The sequence below is a fragment of the Piliocolobus tephrosceles genome, chromosome 3, assembly GCF_002776525.5.
Source record: "Piliocolobus tephrosceles isolate RC106 chromosome 3, ASM277652v3, whole genome shotgun sequence".
Classification (NCBI taxonomy): Eukaryota; Metazoa; Chordata; class Mammalia; order Primates; family Cercopithecidae; genus Piliocolobus; species Piliocolobus tephrosceles.
In genome coordinates, this window is record NC_045436.1 from 36,218,739 (window position 1) to 36,238,084 (window position 19,346).

At 39.5% G+C, this 19,346-nt stretch overlaps 1 protein-coding gene across 4 annotated transcripts in view; it reads right to left on the minus strand.

Moving 5' to 3' along the window:
* TMEM131L (transmembrane 131 like) overlaps positions 1-19,346 on the minus strand; it is a 168,309-nt gene that overhangs the window by 21,092 nt on the left and 127,871 nt on the right. For all 4 annotated transcript variants that reach the window (XM_023227800.2, XM_023227789.2, XM_023227778.2 and 1 more), the window contains 6 exons: positions 17,730-17,872; positions 13,938-14,124; positions 13,549-13,734; positions 12,814-12,963; positions 11,832-12,460; positions 3,916-4,064 (listed from right to left, as the gene is read on the minus strand). In XM_023227800.2, the coding sequence (XP_023083568.2) occupies positions 3,916-4,064; positions 11,832-12,460; positions 12,814-12,963; positions 13,549-13,734; positions 13,938-14,124; positions 17,730-17,872 (1,444 nt within the window). The remainder of the gene's footprint in view (positions 1-3,915; positions 4,065-11,831; positions 12,461-12,813; positions 12,964-13,548; positions 13,735-13,937; positions 14,125-17,729; positions 17,873-19,346) is intronic.

A 19,346-nucleotide genomic window follows, 5' to 3' on the forward strand; every position in this document is an offset into this window, starting at 1 on the left:
CCGCAAGACGCATGCCCTCAGGGATCTAATGGTAAAGACACACAGAGAAGAAAGTAACTTGAAGAAATTAAGAAAACTGCCATAACCAAGGGCACAACTAAGCCTGGCACAGACAGCCAGGAAGACTTCAGTGCTGGGAGGAGAGTCTGAGATAGGCAATGGCACCCACGCATGTGGCAGGTGGAGGCCAGTGGCAGCACCATTATTCCTTAGTGCCATCTTGGGCTGAGGGGACCTTGGGATAATCCATTCCAGTCTCTCCTCCCAGCACACAAGGCTGTGCATCTGCTGGAGTCAGTGCACGGCAGCACCAGTTTCTACTTCATTGCAGGGCAACAGGTAAGACTCCAAAGCCCATGTCAAAAGGATGTTAGGTTACTAACTCCTAACTTCATTCATTCCCTCCTAACCCAAATCCAGTGATTATTTCTGCTCCTGAAAGTGTGCCCTACCCTCACTTTCAGGCCTAGCTTTCTGTATACTTGCTATACCTGCACCATCAGCCAGTGTGCAAATTTAACACTGCCTCCTCCCCAAGGTTTGAACTCGGGGCCCTTGTCTTTTCTCCGTGCACACCTCACAGACTCCATGTCTAACCTCCAAATGGGTAACCCCTAAATCTTAAGCTCCAGGCCTAACTTGCTGCAGAAGCTCTAAGCGCCCCACTTCCCAATGTCTACTACACATCCCACTTCAAAGTTCAGCCATCCCTCTCTGTTGGTAGCGATCAATATTATACCTATCACTTTGAGACTTCCTGCTTGCCATTCTAAAGCAATTCTCATATTAACCCATTTAATCCTCACAGCTCTTTGAGGTAGGATACAATTATCATCCTCATTTTGCAGAAGGAGAAAAATGCAATGTTAAGTAACTAACCGAATATTACAGAATGAATACATGATGAACTAGATTCAAATCCAGAAGCAGCCTGGCTGTAAAGTGCAAGCTCTTAACTATGACAACAACATTGCTTTGACAGACATAAAAATGAGCTTATCACCTCCATCAGAATTATCCATTCCAGTCACCCAGGCTTGGAACCTTGGAGCTACCTTTTGTAAATGGTCACGTAAAAAAATGACTCCTCTCCTGTATGCATTTAGTGCTAAGACGTCCTGATGGTTTTCTCTTCCAAAATGTCTCGTATCTACTTTCCTATCCTTTACTCCTGCTCAAATGTAAACCCTGATTACATATATCTCCCCGCAGAGTAACAGCCTCTTTGTTAGAAAAGAGCTGGTACCCATTTCTTCCCTCTCTAATTCAATCTCCAAAACATTGAGAATGATCTTCCAATAATGTCTTATATTCACATTCATTCAAAGTATTTACTCAAGTACACTGATTCTATGTAACAGGCATCCTGACAGTCTTTATAAAACTGAATTGAACAATATCTAATTATTACCTTCAGAAAGATCATAGCCCACAGGTTGCTTTCAGTTTGTTAACCACTGTCCGCTCCCCACCGCCCCCCATCAACTCAGAAACCTTCAATAGCTCCCCAAAATCTGCAGAAAGGTCCCAAAGCAGCAATCCTCAGGCCAAATCCTCCAAAACAACTTTTTGTTTGGACAAATGTGTTTTAACAAATTTGATTCTGAAATTCCTTAGCAGGTAATAATTCTTCTGTTCTCTACGGATACCACCACCTTCCTATTGCTTTCACTCAGCCTATGTCACCATTTGTGTTTCCCATCAAGACCTCGGGAAGAAAGTCTGAACTTTCAATCAGCATTCAGTGGCCTTCCAACCTAGGAGGACTCTGTCCTCTCCCTCCCATTACTTCCCCAAAGGTAGCTTCTTCCCAGTCAGATGGCTCCCTAACTGCACCCAATTATGCCTCAACGGTTCCTCCACCTGGGGGCTCAGTGCTGCCCACTACCCACCTTCCCTTCTCTGTTCTTCCACATGCTACCCGCACAAGTTTCCACCTCCTCTGGGAGCTTTCCATGGCACCCTGGCCTATACAGACTTTTCAATCTCTGAAATCCCCTCTACTATGAATCTTGGTATTTGGTTACACAGAAATCTCTTGTCTTTCCAAACAGACTGTAAATTCATGGTTTGGACTGCTTGCAACATACTTATATTGTATATTTCCACTTTATTTGAATTAAAAAATTCATGTTTTTTTTTTTTTTTTCTTTTTTCTTTTTTTTTGAGACGGAGTCTTACTCTGCAGCCCAGGCTGGAGTGTAGTGGCCGGATCTCAGCTCACTGCAAGCTCCACCTCCCGGGTTTAGGCCATTCTCCTGTCTCAGCCTCCCCAGTAGCTGGGACTACAGGCGCCCGCCTCGTCGCCCGGCTAGTTTTTTGTATTTTTTAGTAGAGACGGGGTTTCACCATATTAGCCAGGATGGTCTCGATCTCCTGACCTCGTGATCCACCCATCTCGGCCTCCCAAAGTGCTGGGATTACAGGCTTGAGCCACCGCGCCCAGCCAAAAATTCATGTTTGTTATAAAGTTTTCATAAAAGAGAAGAAAATAAAAAAGGAAAAAGAAATAATCCAAAATCCCACCTCTCAGAAATAACTAGGGTCTCCCATTAATTATTCTGCAAGCCTTATCTGTGAGTATTTTTCTATGACCCTACACACATGAAAGAATAGCAGTACAGATGATGGGAATAATTTATAACACTAGGAATATACATAATTTTTAACTAAAAATGTAAGGGTCAATTTTATATGAATTTAACATAAGAAAAATAAACCAAAGTAGAACCAAGGGAACTGCCAAGTTTCAAATAATTATTTCTTCAATACATGCTGTATTAATTCCCTAAGGATCTCTCTAAGATTAAGAAAAAGACTGTAAAAATATTTTCTTAAGTTATCACCCTTTTAAACTACACATTTCATGTTTTCATAGTACTGGCTCTCTACTAAGAAATATTAAAATTAAAATTTATTTTCACCTACCTCTCAATCCCACTTCCTGGTTTTTGCAGATTATATTATATTTTTACTTGGTTAAAGTTTCAATTTTCCAATCCGTTCTGTGGTTATAATTGCCAAAGTTTTAGTCTTTGGTCTGGATATAAAATGGACTGAAACCTCAACAAGAGACCTTTATTATGCCTTCTTCCATCTGGGTGTTCATTTGTACTTCTATCTTGCTTGGCTAAATTTCATTAACTTGATTTTACAAGAATGGCTTATGATTTCATTTGTATTTAAGGATGTCTGCCTGTTGCCTTTGTACGTGAGTATTAACTTGGCTGGACACAATGTTCTTTGTTTACATTTCCATTCTCTCAATTACACCGCTCCACTGTTTCCTGGTGTTAGATGTTCCTATCGAGAAGTCTGAGCTTAAGTTTGTACTTCTTGATTTTCCTGTCTTTGCACAACTCTTTATGTTTGAAGTTCAATTAATTTAACTAAATGCCTATGCCCATTATGATGTATCAGTTTTTCCTGTTGTACACATTATGCCCCTTTGATCTACAAATTTAGTTCTTCCCTCATATCGGGAAAATTTTCTTCTATTATATCATGAATACTCTTCTCATCTTTTAGACAGAAGATGATAGATATGAGGACAAAGACAGACAAAAAGCAATGGAACTCAGCAAGAGTATGCCCTAAAATATGGATGTTCAGTAATAACTGGATAGAAGGAACATGTTAGTCAAGTTCTACTCTGCCATCATTACCTAAGAATTACCCATTTGCTTAAGAATAGACTCTCTTCAGAGTAAAAGCTATCTGGTTTCTCTAAAAATTACTGTAGTAACATTTATATAATTAGAAGGTAAATAAAATTTTCTGAACACACACATCAAACTCACCAGTTACTAATATGGGTTCAAATGCAGTGAAACATATGAAATATACATATTCACTTAATACTCAGTTCTAAAAATGAGTTTTGCTCTTTTTAATAGGCAAGAAAAAAATACAGACCTCTACGAAAGGTATGTCCTGTTTCTCAGAACACATGTCTTCTCTAGATGTTTTGTGAATCTTCTTTTCTGAAGAAGGCTTTGTGTCCACCTTCTTCAAAGTTTCACAATGATCTACTTCATTCTTGACAGGTAGTTGCTGGTTATTCCCTTTAATAAACAAAAACAATTCAATTTCTAGCTAATAGTTTCCACTCACATTCTCCATATTCTTTCCTACACCAAACAACTAATTTGACTTCATGAGAGTTAAATTTAGCATTGTTTTTAACATCCATGATGCTCTAGAAATTTATTTTGTTCATAAATGAAAGTATACTAAGAATTCTACAAAAAGTCTTTAAAAGAGGTCAAGGAAAAAAGGTGGGGGGGGGGACACCAATATTCACAGCATCATTATTCATAATAACCAGAAGGTGGGAAAACACCAAGTGTCCACTGATGGATAAATGGATAAACAAAATATGGTATATCACACAACAGAATACCATTCAGCGTGACTCATTGCACAACAATGTGAAATACTTAAGATTACTGAACTGCATGATTAAGATGGTCAAGATGGTTTTTTCAAAAAAGGAATGAAAGTCTGGCACATGCTACAACATGGATGAACCTTGAAGACATCATGCTAAGTGAACTTAGCCCGACACGAAAGGACAAATGTTTTATGATTCTACCCATGAGGGACCTACAGTCATCAAATTCATAGAGACAGAAAGTAGACTGGTGGATACCAGGTGTTGGGGAAAGGAGATAATGGGTATTTATTATTTAATGGGTACAGATTTACTGTCTGAGATGATTAAAAGTTCTGGAAATGGAAATGGATATGGATAGTGGTGATGGTTGCACAACAATGTGAATGTACTTAATGCCACCAAATTCGATAATTTAAAATGGTTAAAATAAGTTTTATGTAATGTATATTTTATGTATACATGTTTTTAAGCTGGCAAAGAAGATGAGAAGGATAAAGACTTGGATTCTGGTCATGACAGCTACTAATTAGTTTTATAGTCAAAGTTAAGTCTCCTAAGCTGCCTGTGCCTTAGTTTTCTTATTCATAAAATGAACACAACCCCCCCTTCCTTGCCTCCCTTGTCTGACAGTCATAAAGATGAAAACAGGACAGATATAAATGTAAAGCATCCCCACCAAAGGACACACGACTGTTTCATGGAAGGTCCTCCCTGCTACAGTGAATGCCCACCCTGAACCTGTGGAGCAGCCAATCGGCAGAGGAGCCAACAGCTGATTAATCAGATGGCAAAAGTGGGTGCTGGGAGGAACCTTTTCTGAAAATATGTTTTCTTCCATTTTTCTTTTAAACGATTTCATAAGTATACTTCTTCTATCTCTTATCCTACAATAAAGGCAAATGAACTTCAACTCCACAATAACCGGCCTGTTTTCTAATGTGAAACGATGTATTTCAGTACCTTCTTTTTTCTTGAACTAAGAATCCCTAACGATACCTTTGAAATCTGAGAAGTTTAGATGACCATGGGGCACAGCAAATATCTCCCAGCAAAGCAGGCTGCAGGCTCCGGTAGGATGGACACCTAACCAGATTATCAGCAGAGGCTCCAATCCAGCCCTTCTGTGGGACTCGAGGCAGGTCAGGTCTCTCACCCACAGAAGGAAAGGAGGAGTCAAGTCCCCTCTGATTCTGAAATTCTGAGGCTACAAATTAAACTCACTCAAAGCAAGATACATAAAGTTTTCAAATAACACTTACCAGGTAAACATACTTTTATTTGGTTAACAGAAAATTATATAAATATTATGTAACCATAAAAATGCCAGCCAAGCAAATGGCACACACCTTGTGAAGTAATGCAGGCTTTTATGGTTTAAGTACAACCAGGACATATTAGGTCTTACACTTTCAGAAAAAGGGGCTCTATCCCAAAATTAAGTTTATATTCTCCAAATGTTACAAAATGAATACAGAAAATAAATCCTTTGGCCAGACTCATTACATAAATAAAATAAAGATCATGGCATGTTTTTAATGCTTTTGGCTGTGATGGAAATACAATGGCCAAAGTCATATCCAGAGACAAAGCTGATCACTATCAACTGCTTCCTTTAATAACTGGGAATAACTTAGAGTTAGTGAAGATTCTGAATCAAAGGCTACTAAGGCTATTTCCCAGGAATTTCTGTCTCTATAGGACAGTCAACTATTTGCCTAGAGGGTTTAGATAGACTTCATTGAGAGGACTGCTGGGACACATCTTTCAGATCCCTTTCAAACCTGTGCATTTCCGAACCATGAGCATCCTACAGCAGCCCTGTGGAATCATCATTACCCTCCATTTCCTACCTTGTCAAAATTAAAAGTCATTCTTTAGCAGAGATCACCTTTGAAATTTAATTCCTTCTAAAACACAAACTGACGGTTAGATATCCACAAAGGAAAACATCAAGCACTGTGAAAGAGTAAAGCAGACAGCCAAAAGCAAGGCAGACAGGGTCCATACCAGAAAAAGCAAGCACAAGAATATCGCTTTGGACTCTGGAAGCCATGAGCATGAAATACAATGCAGATATTTGCCTCAAAAAATAGGTGCTACTCCTCCGGTGTCCCAATTTGTAAGAAAATGGATTTCCTTCAGTTTTCTTCGGGCCAAGAATATAGCACTGAAAGTATTAGTCATCGAAGTTTCTTTGGAAGGATCCAAATTTAATAGCCAATACAAAACCATCCCCAAAAAGTAATAATGCACAGACTTTTAGAAAATCAGTAATGCCTTCTTGGGGCCAAGAATCAGGAAAAACAATAAAATGAATGTTAACAACAAGTTCTGCAGTAACTCTGAGAAATTCTAACATGAAAGTATTCAAGAATATGGGACACCAAATACATACGTCATTTACAAATAGGGTCAATCCATGCAATATGGTTTGGTTCTGTGTCCCCCACCAAAATCTCACGTTGAATTGTAATCCTCAAATGTTGGAGGAGGGGCCTGGTGGGAGGTGACTGGATCATGGGGGCGGACTTCCCCCTGGCTGTTCTCATTATAGTGAGAGAGTTCTCACGAGATTTAGTTGTTTAAAAGTGTGCAGCACTTCCCCCTTCACTCACTTCCTCCTGCTCCCCACCATGCAAGATGTGCTTGCTTCCCCTTCGCCCCTCTACCATAACTGTGTTTCCTGAGGTCTCCCCAGAAGCAGAAGCCTGTACAACCCACAGAACTGTGAGCCAATTAAACCTCTTTATAAATTATCCAGTCTCCGATATTTCTTTATGGCAGTGCAAGAACAGCCTAATACACCAAGTCATCCTATTAAGCATGCAACTTCCCCATGACCTCACGGAGTAAGAGTGTTTGTACCACAGTTAAAAATCAAAAACAAATGGAAAGAAAACTAATAATAATAAAGGGGGCAGGAGAAGATGTTGGCAGGGGAGGGGGTGAATATGTTAATGCCCTTCACGGTGGTAATGGTTTCACAATGTATACTTATTCCCAAACTCATCAAGATGCGTACATTATGTACAGCTTTATAGGTCAATAGCTCCCTTAAAAAGTGGTTAAAAAACAGAAGCAAATGGAAGAACGAGAAACAAGTGATCTCCTCAGTAACCTGTTTCAAGTTGTACTGTCTCAAATCTAATCACAATCACGTGGTCTGTTTTGAATAAACCATTAAATCTTCAAGTTAACAGTATCTTTAAGTAAATGGGAACATTTTTTGAATTTCTGCAAATACCAGTAATTTCAGAAAGTTGAGGTATCTAATTCAGTGAACACTTTCAGGTACTGTTAAGCTCAAGGCTTAAGCTATTATCAAATTTAATTATACCTTACATTATCACAGGTAGAAAGCCGTGAAATAATTTGCTATTTCTCCTTGGTAGTGCTGCAGCCAACAATAGCTTGTCCTTAGCCATAATTCTAAATCTACATTTTTTTGATCAGAAAGTGAAAATGGTTACAAACATTTAAAAAGAGCTATATTCACAAGATCATTTACATGACACATAAAGCCCGACTCTTGTCAGATGACCAAGAGGTTCTGGAATGTGTAACAAATGTTTGACAAGTTTAACTGATAGTTGTTTGACAAGTTGATGCCAAAAACAAGTGTAGAAAAACAGAGCCTTAAAGAATGTCAGCAGACTTTATTTCTATTGGGAATTTTAATTAATTATTTCCTATAGGCCTCTCCGAAGCAGGCAGCAGAAATGGAGTAGAAAAGAGATAGACACATTTTTTTTTTTTCATTTTTTATTTTTGCTTTTATTTTGAGACAGGGTCTCACTCATTGCCCAGGCTGGAGTACAGAGGCACAATCACGGCTCACTGCACCCTTGACCTCCTGGGCTCAAGTGATTCTCCCACCTCAGCCTCCCAAGTAGCTGGGACCACAGGCCCATGCTGATGTACCACGATGACTGGCTACATTTGGCTACTACATTTCTTTTGGTAGAGAAGGGGCTTCACCATGTTGCCCAGGCTGGTCTGGAACTCCTGGGCTCAAGTGATCTGCCCACCACGGCCTCCCAAATAAGACACATTTTCTGTTACTTACAATTACTCTGTTTCTTGATGACAAGTATGTAGTCAAAGTCATGCATACATACCCTAGAACATTTTCTTCTCACACAATAAACTACACTTGGCAGGGGGAAAGCCTCAGAATAGGAGAAGGCAGATTCTTCAGGTGCCTCTAGGAGTTTTGATAGGTTAGGAAAATCACTTAAAGTATTCTTAAGAGGCAGGAATGTCCCCGCCTTTCCCTTCTTCCCTTTAAAGGCAATCTTGTGACTAGAATGGTTTCTACAACCATTTGTGTACTTTGGGAGAAATGGCTAAAATGTAGCAAACACACTGAGTTCCCATTCTGCTGGAATCCTAACTGCCAGTCACACAGCAGACAACGTGACTGGCACTTAGGACTCTCAGCTATCAGGCAGGTTGAGCCCAGCTCAAAGACCAAGCTGTTTTCTTCAGATTCTAGAAAAGATCTTACAATGGAAACAACACACATTTCGCAAAGTAAAATACTTTTCAAAACTAGCAAAGAACTAATGCTCAAAGCTGGAAGTAAAAACTGGAAGGTTCTTATATATATGGTTTTCTCATTCTCAAGCATTCTTTGCACTTGTGACGTACCTGTCAGTTATACACCTGTTTACCATTTGCCAAGTTATTGCAACGCTTTCCTCTGAAATTCAACAGAGCCCCAAACCCTTAATATTACTAAAACTCCAAACCCTCCCTTCAGACTATAATTATCTTTCCCTAGATTTCTCAGTCCGTTCTTATTTTTAATATTTTAAATTCCTGAAAAATTTTAAATTGTACATGGATAGCAGGCAATTTATTCACTTTTTAACATCTCTGATATTTTCCTAGGACAGTGCTGTGAACATGAAACAGTCAGAACAAAATGCCTGTCAATGAACGAACTTCCCTGGGAAGAATCTCCTGCTAACATATTACTTCTGCAGACAAGTAGAGAACTGTGAATTAGCACCTCTGAATTTGCTGGTCTGAACATGTTGGAAAGCGAAAGTTCTTTCCTCAGTTCTTATTTGATCTGATCAACAATCACTCTGGTACCACTTAACATGTTGCTGATCCAGCCAAATGGTATTTTTAAATTCTGGCAGTGAAAGATTTGTTGCCATTTAAAACATAAGCACACTAGTCATCTGTACAGGAAGGAAAGATTCTGGGCAGGTTTACCACCTACAACGATACAGGCAAATCCTATGTTTCCAGACTCCCATATTAAATTTATTCATGCTTATTAAAGTGTTATTACCTGCTAATCTTGCCTCAGCTATCGGCATTGAACATCAAGTACTGGACAGGAGGATCCTGAAGAAGAATTCAAATCCTCTGACCTACTCTGACACCATATTTCTCATCCATGCCTTTATATTTCAACTGCTTTAAAGTATTAAGATATAGAAGGTCCCTCCCATCCATCTACCACACTGCCACAGGCATTGCATCTTGCAGGCGCATATCTCTTGTGGGCACAAGGGATCACAGAAGAAGCACTTCTGGAGGGAGGATTCCCTCAAACAACTCTAATTTCAAGTGTGTGCCAAGTCATCCTGACTCTGCTCAAGCCCAAAAGACTAACATAATAGGAGAAACGTACAACAGGTCTCACCCCATAATTCACCCTTTCACAAATGTTTTGTATTCTACACCCCAGAGAGTGTGTGAGAGACAAACAGAATAAGACACCCAATCACCCCATCGTAATACATCCACAGACAAGGTACGCCATGGTTTCAGGTGAAGATCTGGCTAACTGCATTACCAGGGGGCATATTCACATGCCAGGTGGAGGAGACACAGGGCACAGTGTCCACCCTGCAGACATAAGTCCACTTCAGGCGTGCGCACCACTGCCAGGGGAAACGGTACAAACGGGTTGTACTAAGTGCCCCAAGAATGCATGTGTGCAGCTGCCTAGACCACATTCCCCTCAGAGGACTCCAACTTTCTTTTAAATTAGAAATGTCCTTTTATAGAACATTTAAAATTCAGTTTAGGATTTTCACCGAATGCATAAAGCTCATCAGAAGTAGTCAATCCATAAAATTTCTGTATCTCTTCTCCAATATCAAGAAGTGAAAAAGATGAAGGTATATTTAGATGCTTCAAATAAGACAAAAGGCAACTGAGTTTTCCCAGATTAAAAAGTGTCAAAAATCTGACTATAGGCCAGCAGTGGTGGCTCACGCTTGTAATTCCAGCATTTTAGGAAGCCAAGGCAGGCAGATTGCTTGAGCGCAGCCTGGCCAACATGGTGAAACCCCATCTCTACAAAAAAATACAAAAATTAGTTGGGCATGATGGCATGTGCCCATAGTCTCAGCTACTCGGGAGGCTGGGATGGGAAGATGGCTTGAGCCTGGAGGTGGAGGCTGCAGTGAGCCAAGATTGCGCCACTGCACTCCAGCCTGGGTGATAGAGCCAGACCTTATTTCAAACAAAACAAAACAAATCTGACTCTAACAGGTACAGAAATATGTATATTAAAATGGTCAGGATGGACAAAAAAAGAAAATAAGCACAGACCTTTCTAAACTTATAAATAAGCACAATAGGCCAAAGGGATCTATTAAAGGATAATGACAATTCTCTATGGAGGTCGTCCTCCTAGTCTACTTTGGCATGTATTTTCCTTAACTGTTTTTGCTACATGAGAACATCTGTCTTCTTTTAACCAAGGAATACAATTAGAGAAGAACCAGGGCCAGGCAGCTATTAAATAAAATAGCTGAAGTTTGGTTCAGTCAGAAACATTTCATGGGCTGATTAATTTTTACAAATAGTCTGAAAATCTGAGTTAAAAAATAATTAAGGCCAGGTTCAGTGGCTCATGCCTGTAATCCCAGCACTTTGGGAGGCCGAGGTGGGTGGATCACTTGAGGTCAGAGTTTGAGCTCAGGCTGGCCAATATGGTGAAACTTCGTCTCTACTAAAAATACAAAAATTAGCCAGGTGTGGTGATACACACCTGTAATCCCAGCTACAGAGACTGAGGCAAGAGAATCACTTGAACCCAGGAGGCGGAGGTTATAGTGAGCCAAGATCACACCACTGCACTCTAGCCTGGGCGACAGAGCAAGACTCCATCTCAATAAATAAATTAATTAATTAATTAATTTAGAAAAAGGTGTCCATGTCGTCCCAACAAGAAAATACGATAGTCATAGTCTTCTAAACCTATGTACTAAAATTTAAACCTCTTAGTCACAACATGTCTCATCTTGAACTTTTTATATGTCTTTTTTCAACATTTAAACCTTTGCTAAAACTAAAAAACTCAGCATCCACAATTAAAACTGACGGTTACAGGTGAGAACAAATTCCATTAAAAACAGACTCGGGACAAACAGGAGAGAATTATCAAAGGGGATGAAAAGATTACCATTATTTTTCCTGGAAATTTCTGGCAAGTCTGGCTGGTGGTACTGAGGTGAGTTTCTTGGTAAATGGTTTTCAGGTAGTTTCTTGGAGGCCTTCAGTGGACAGAGCTCCTGTTCCTTGAACTCGGCTGTGTTTTCTGAAGTTTTAATGTCAGTTTCCTTAGGAAACATACATGTCTGTATTCCCTCCTTCATATTACATTCTGAAGAAGGATTATTGAAAACAATTGTGTTTTTCAGTGTGTTTTCTTCTTTATTCAGTAAGTTTTTGGGAAGGGTTAAATTCTTCTGCAGGTTGACATTTATGCCACTTGCATATTTGAGGTTGATCCAGTTCTCACCCATGGCATCAGTGCAAATGTCCTCTTTAGCAGCAGGCAGTGAGCTGCCCAGGGGCGAAGTCTGTTTTTCCTCAGTAGTTGTGCTGGTGCTGCTGGCTGCAGCTGTGCTGGTTTTGTGTTTACTGTAATACACTGAGCATTTGTGCTTCTTCTGAGAATGACCGTAGGTGGCTGGGCTTCTCTTTGTAGCATTCTGGATCCTGCTTTGGGGAGTGTTCACTGGAAGGCAGTTCTTCCCCCTGCCTTTATCAGAGGGGCCATATGTATCGAGAAAGTTCTTGCAATTGCTTCTGAATTTAAGAAGAAAAACATTTAGCATAAAGGCAAAGCAAATCAAACTCTACTTCTCCATTTCCACATCCATGAGAAAAGGGTAGCAATCAGTACGGAGCGTAAGTTCTACCTTCCCTTCTTCTAAAGCTCCAAGAGTTGTCTGCCAATGAGAATACCCATCAACTAAGTCCTTGCATGGAGACTATCTCATAACAACAACGGGGCAGCTGTTCACATAGTGACTTAAAGAAAATTTTATGAAAATAAATGTGGAGTCAAAATTTATGGTTACTTAAAATTAAATCAGAAACGAGTAATATCAAAAGCGAGAAACTGCTCCCACTCCCAACCACACTATAAGAATTCTTACTTGTAAGAATGGGAGCTGATTACATCCATGGGACCATTGTTTTGCTGTGAAGAGGAGCTAGCATTTTGCCTCTGTCTTGTTTTCATGAATTCCATGAGAATGTACTGTGCTTGTTGGAAGGCTATTAAAATCACACCCAACAGGGACAAACTGAGGAAGAAAGCAACGAGGTTCAGTATCGCATGGTTCTGACTGGCATTCAAAAGACTAGTTTCATTACAGAAGAGTGGGGAATGATTTACGAGAAACATCTGAAGATGCAGTATTAAAATTCCCTAAGATTTATCACATAATTTCTGATGTTCCTTAAAGATTAAAAAAACACACACAATTTTCCAAAATTGTGCATATTTATAAATTTGACATTACAATTCCATTTTTATGAAATCATTCAAAAAGGGTCATTCCAGTCTTCTAATCTCAAATCATCACTGCATGAGCTAACACAAGTAATTAACATTCATATCATCCACCATGACTGCCTATGAATATACTATATATGAAGCACAACTGTCTATGATACTTCTAGGTCCTATGACTCTCTTACAATTAGTTTACTATAACCTTAAAGCGTGCCAGTGAATATTTCATGTATGTCACAGTTCTCAAGGCAGTAACAATTCCACTCAATTCATATACTTTGACTACACTCGGGCAGTTTACGTTTTCACGCAACTTGCCTGGATGACTTCTCTACTCCATGAGAGGAGAACAAGGGAGATGGTAATGGTTTACCTGACAAAGAAGACCGTGAGTCTCCAAAATGACTCCTCCCAGCTGGGTCCTGGAACCACATCTGCACACAAGGGCAACAGGTGATGAGGGAGAGTCACATTGAGAGTGAAGCGAAATTCTAGGTCTGCTGCGGTTACAAGAGTTAGGTCCCGAATTACCCAGGAAGAGGTAAAGTCTGGAGTGAACCTGAAAATAAAAGAATCATCCTTATGAACTTTTAATTGTTTTAATTTTAGCCACAAAGCAAAATAAAGACAACACGTCTTACTTCTACAAAAGAAATATTTACATAAAAACAACGTAAGATGTCTTACCAATGGAAAAAGTTTTCCTCCTTACACTGTTAAATGCACCACAAAACTGAAATCAAGTTAAAGCCCAATGCTTACACAATGCTGATATCGCGGGATGTGTTTGGGTCCAGGGAAAACTGATGACAATCCAGCACCTCGAATCCATAACCTTGGCAGTTATACCCATTAATTTTCAGAGACGAAACAGTTATAGGAAGAGGTCCAATATTCTCAACTTTAAAGTTCTTTGTAATAGATAAAATTTGCTTGCTGTCTTTCAGTTCTAATGGGAACCAAAAAAAGATATATTTAGTATATGTGAACTATAAAATTTATTTAAAATAATTTATTGGGTCAATATTTATTAAATAAACCAAACCATGATCTATATCACTAAAATGTGAAAAAAATCCAACATAAGCTCAAAGTATGATTTCTATCTAATTTCTAGAACAATTATAGATTCTGTTCTAGGCTACAACAGAGATACTTAAGTAGGCAAGATTTTTCTTACCTGAAAGGTTCTACCAAGATACAAAAAGTAACCAAAATCTCTTCTTTGGTCCTTTACTTGTTAAAGGTTAAGGTAAAAAGTTTGTTCTTCTCAAAAGTCAAATAGTTTGATTTACTACAAGCCACCATATACCCCATGCCCTATAATTTTCACTCACATTGAACCAGGCACCAGTTAAGGGGATGTATAAGTGCTTCTGTAAAAATCCATCACAGCTGCTAGAAACACAGTTCAAACATGTGCTATGCTATTATAAAGAAGCAAATCCTTGCAAATAAATGAGAACACATTTTATACTGAGTTTGAAAAAAGAAAGGTTATGACAATTTTTAAATATCCTTGTGAATTTATAACAATCTATCCCATATAAGGACTAATATTTTTATCTGGTTGCAGTTTTTTTTTGTTTTAGAGACAGGGTCTCACTCTGTTGCCCAGGCTGGAATGCAGTTGTATGATTATAGCTCACTGCAGCCTTGAACTCCTGGACTCCAGCAGTCCTCTGACCTTAGCCCCCCAAGTAGTTAAGACTACAGGTACACTCCACCACAGCCAGGAAATTGTTTAATTTTTTTGTAGAAATGGGGTCTCACTACGTTTCCCAGGCTGGCCTTGAACTCCTGGGCTCAATCAATCCTCCAATGTGAGAAACCTAAAGTGCTGGGAATACAGGCATGAGCTACAGTGACAGGTCTGGTTCTACAGTGGTTTTTTTTTTTTTTTTTTTTTGATACAGAGTCTCGCTCTGTCACCCAGGCTGGAGTGCAGTGGCGCAATCTTGGCTCACTGCAAGCTCCGCCTCCCAGGTTCACGCTATTCTCCTGCCTCAGCCTCCCGAGTAGCTGGGACTACAGAAGCCCGCCACCATGCCCGGCTAATTTTTTATATTTTTAGTAAAGACAGGGTTTCACTATGTTAGCCAGGGTGGTCTCAATCTCCTGACCTCGTGATCCACCTGCCTTGGCCTCCCAAAGTGCTGGGATTACAGGCATGAGCCACCGTGCCTGGCCTAGTTTTTATATTACTTCCTAATTCTAGCATTCAAAGTCAATTCTAAATAACTGAATGAATAAATGGAATAATAAATACCCTAAAGAAGAATTCTGAATGTCAAATTACTAACAAATCTTTTCTTTCGAAGACAGAGTCTTGCTCTGTCACCCAGGCTGGAGTGCAGTGATACAATCTCAGCTCACTGCAACCTCCACCTTCCAGTTTCAAGCAATTCTCTAGCCTCAGCCTCCCAAGTAGCTGGGATTACAGGCATGTGCCACCACGCCCAGGTAATTTTGTATTTTTAGTAGAGACAGGGTTTCACCATGTTGGCCAGGCTGGTCTCAAACTCCCGGTCTCAAGTGATCTGCCTGCCTCAGCCTCCCGAAGTGCTGGGATTATAGGCGTGAGCCACTGTGCCTGGTCTCTAACAAATCTTTTCAAACTCAGTGCCCATTTAGCATAGTTTTCTAAAACAAACAGAAATCTACTCAGCCATTCAGATAGTCCTACAAATAATCCAATGGTTTCACCAACCACGTTTCTCTGTAGAAAACATAGTTACACTAAAATGCTTTCTGTGTTTTTATAAAATTAAAATTAGTAATAGGAAAATAAGAATTTACCGAAAGCATTTTACATTCATTGTTTATTTCTGTTTCAGTTCCTGAGGAAGCTGCTGAAACTAATATAAGTAGTTTAAAGGCATTTAAGTACATGCATAATTTTAAAATTTTCTAGTGCAACATGTTAATGCATTTCTAAATCTGCACTGTCTGATATGGTAGCCATTAGACATATGCAGCTATTTAAACTTAATTAAAATAAATTTTAAATTAACTTCAGTCATGCCAATTATTTTTATTTTTGATTTTGTTTTTTTCTGAGACAGGGTCTCACGCTGTCACCCAGGCTGGAGTGCAGCGGCATGGGTAGCTCACTGCAGCCCAGATCTCCTGGGCTCAATCAATCCTCCCACCTCTGCCTCCTGAGTAACTGGGACTACAGGCATCTGCCACCACGCCTAGCTCATTTTCTTATTTTTAGTAGAGATGAGGTCTTGCTTTGTCGCCCAGGCTGGTCTCAAATTCCTGAGCTCAAGAAATCTTTCCAACTTGGACTCCCAAAGTACTGGGATAACAGGTGTTAGCCACCACACCCAGCAACTAGTTATTTTTAAAGACTTCTTTTTTTCTTTTTTGAGACGAAGTCTTCACTCTTGTCACCCAGGCTGGAGTGCACTGGCGCGATCTCGGCTCACTGCAACCTCCGCCTCCTGGGTTCAAGCGATTCTCCTGCCTCAGTCTCCTGAGTAGCTGGGATTACAGGCATGCGACACCACGCCTGGGTAATTTTTGTGTTTTCAGTAGAGATGGGGTTTCACCATGTTGGCCAGGCTGGTCTCGAACTCCTGATCTCAGGTGATCTGCCCACCTCAGCCTCCCAAAGTGCTGGGATTACAGGTGTGAGCCACCATGCCCCGCCATTTTTAAAGACTTCTTAACCACATGTGGCTAGTGACTACTGTCTTGGATGACACAGAAACAGAATATTTTCATCATCACAAAAAGTGCTATTGGTTAGCACACTCTTAATGTTTTCTCCAGTCATCATTTCAGTGATTTTCTGTGATTAGGTAACTGACAGCCAAATGAACTGCTTCGTGTATTTATTTTAAATGTTTAACACTACTCTGATAATTCAGCAATTACACAATCTTTTTTCCCTCTGTATCTTTTTGGTTTGTTTGTTTTAGAGAGGGGGTCTTGCTATGTTGCTCGGGTTGGCCTGAAACTCCTGAACTCAAGTGATTCTCCCACCTTAGCCTCTTGAGTAGCTGGGACTATAGGTGCTGATATGGTTTGGATCTGCGTCCTCACCAAAATCTCATGTTCAATTGTAATCCCCAAGTTAGAAGTGGGACCTGATGGGAGGTCAATGGATTATGGGGGTGGTCTCTCATGGTTTAGCACCATGAGAAGCTGAGCGGATGCCAGCATCATGCTTCCTGTACAGCCTGCAGAGCCATGAGCCAATTAAACCTCTTTTGTTTATAAACTACCCAGTCTCAGGAATTTCTTTACAGCAATATGAGAACAGACTAATAAAGGCCTGCACCACCACCCAGCTTATGTCTATTATCTGAGTTAAATATCTAAAGATACCACTCTAATCCAGGGGTACCAGCCTATATATGCTCAAATATTTGCCTGATTTCATTATTTGCATCAATACAGTGAATTTACCATAAATTTTTAGAATTTAGAATTTAACAATTTTAAATTTTGGAATTTAAAATTTAGAATGTATAGAACCCTTTCACTCTCAGTTTTAATGCCAACCTTCCCTGTCTGTCAAGAGTGCCACGCATATGAACTCACGTCTACGGCAGTCCATCAGTGTGGACTCGGGCACCTTAAATCGGAGGGAGCCTCCTGCACCTGGAAGTCTTCCACCCACTTTTAATAACTCTCTCGCTCCAAATCCTTCCACGCCAATCATATCAATAACAGTCAAGTTATTCCTGTAGTGAAAGGAAATACAAATAAAAAGGCATTACATGGAGTCACAAAGTACAATGTACTTGAATTTAAATATTCCCAGTTAGCAAGAATATTTTTAAACTTTTTTGAAATTTTAAAAAAGAAAATCAATTTAAATAGTGTGGAATCTTCTTCCATCTCACAGAATAAGGGTGTAGCCACAGGCAAGGGAAGCTGCCACTGCCAAGTACCAAAGTGAGCTGACTGCAGCAAGCACATGCAAACAATCATGACCCCCTTCCAACTACAGCCCACACATGTAGCCTCATATGTTTTTCTAATAACTAGAAACCAGGGTAGTGATCAGACATTCGAGAAAAAAAACTGAAGAAATAAACTGGGGAACACAGACAAACACTAATAAATTTAGATAAAATGATAAAACTTATTTACAGGGTGAATTAAGGTGTTTTCATAGTAATCGTAAGAAATTCTGCCTTAGGGATGATACTAGACATAAAATTCTACTGTTTCTTTTGAAGTGAAGATTTAAAATATCACCCCATAAATAACATGTTATCTAGTCAGGTTTTTATCAAATAGTAATTCAGACTAGCATGTATCTTTTCATTAATTGAAATTCCAGGACAAAAAGGTGGAAATGATTTTTATTTTTTTTAATTTTTATTCATTTACTTAGGAGATAGGATGTTGCTCTGCCACCCAGGCTGGAGTGCAGTGGCATGACCACTGCTTACTGCAGCCTCAACCTCCCAGGCTCAGGCAATCCTCCTACCTCAGCCTCCCAAGTAGCTGGGCCCACAGTAGCAAGCATCACCACGCCCAGCTAATACTTTGTATTTTTGTAGAGACAAGGTTTCACCACATTGCCCAGGCTGGTCTCGAACTCCTGGGATCAGGTGATCTGTCCGCCTCGGCCTCCCAAAACACTGGGATTACAGGCATAAGCCACTACACCTGGCCTGGAAATGATTTTTAAATGATGCATATTGGAGTGAAAGCCACTCCTCATAATGTAAATATTATAGAAGCAGCAAGAGAATTCATTTTAGTTTTGTAATTATACAGAATACACTGAAAGAGCTTTACATCTTTAAAGGATTAAAGAGACTTTATTAACCATTTAAATACCTTTAAGTGATGGAGTAATAGATGACTGATGTTATTTACAGGACAGAAACTACCAGAAATAAATTAACTTCTACGAAAAATTTAGACTTTCTTTTCAAGTATGAGATAGTTCAACCTGGGGTGAAATAAAGTTTGTCTCTGTACTACCTAGGACCTTAGTTCTTCAACGAAAAGTTGGTTTAAATAAAACACCAAGTCAAAAAAAAAAACTTTTAAAAAGAAAAAAATAAACAGAAAAAAGAAACACTAAGTCAACAGGGCATTAAGTATTTTTAGTTAAAATGCTTAATAAATAAACTCTTAAGAACTTTACCTTTTTTTAGTATCATTCATTTGCAGAAGAACAAACTTACATATTAAAGA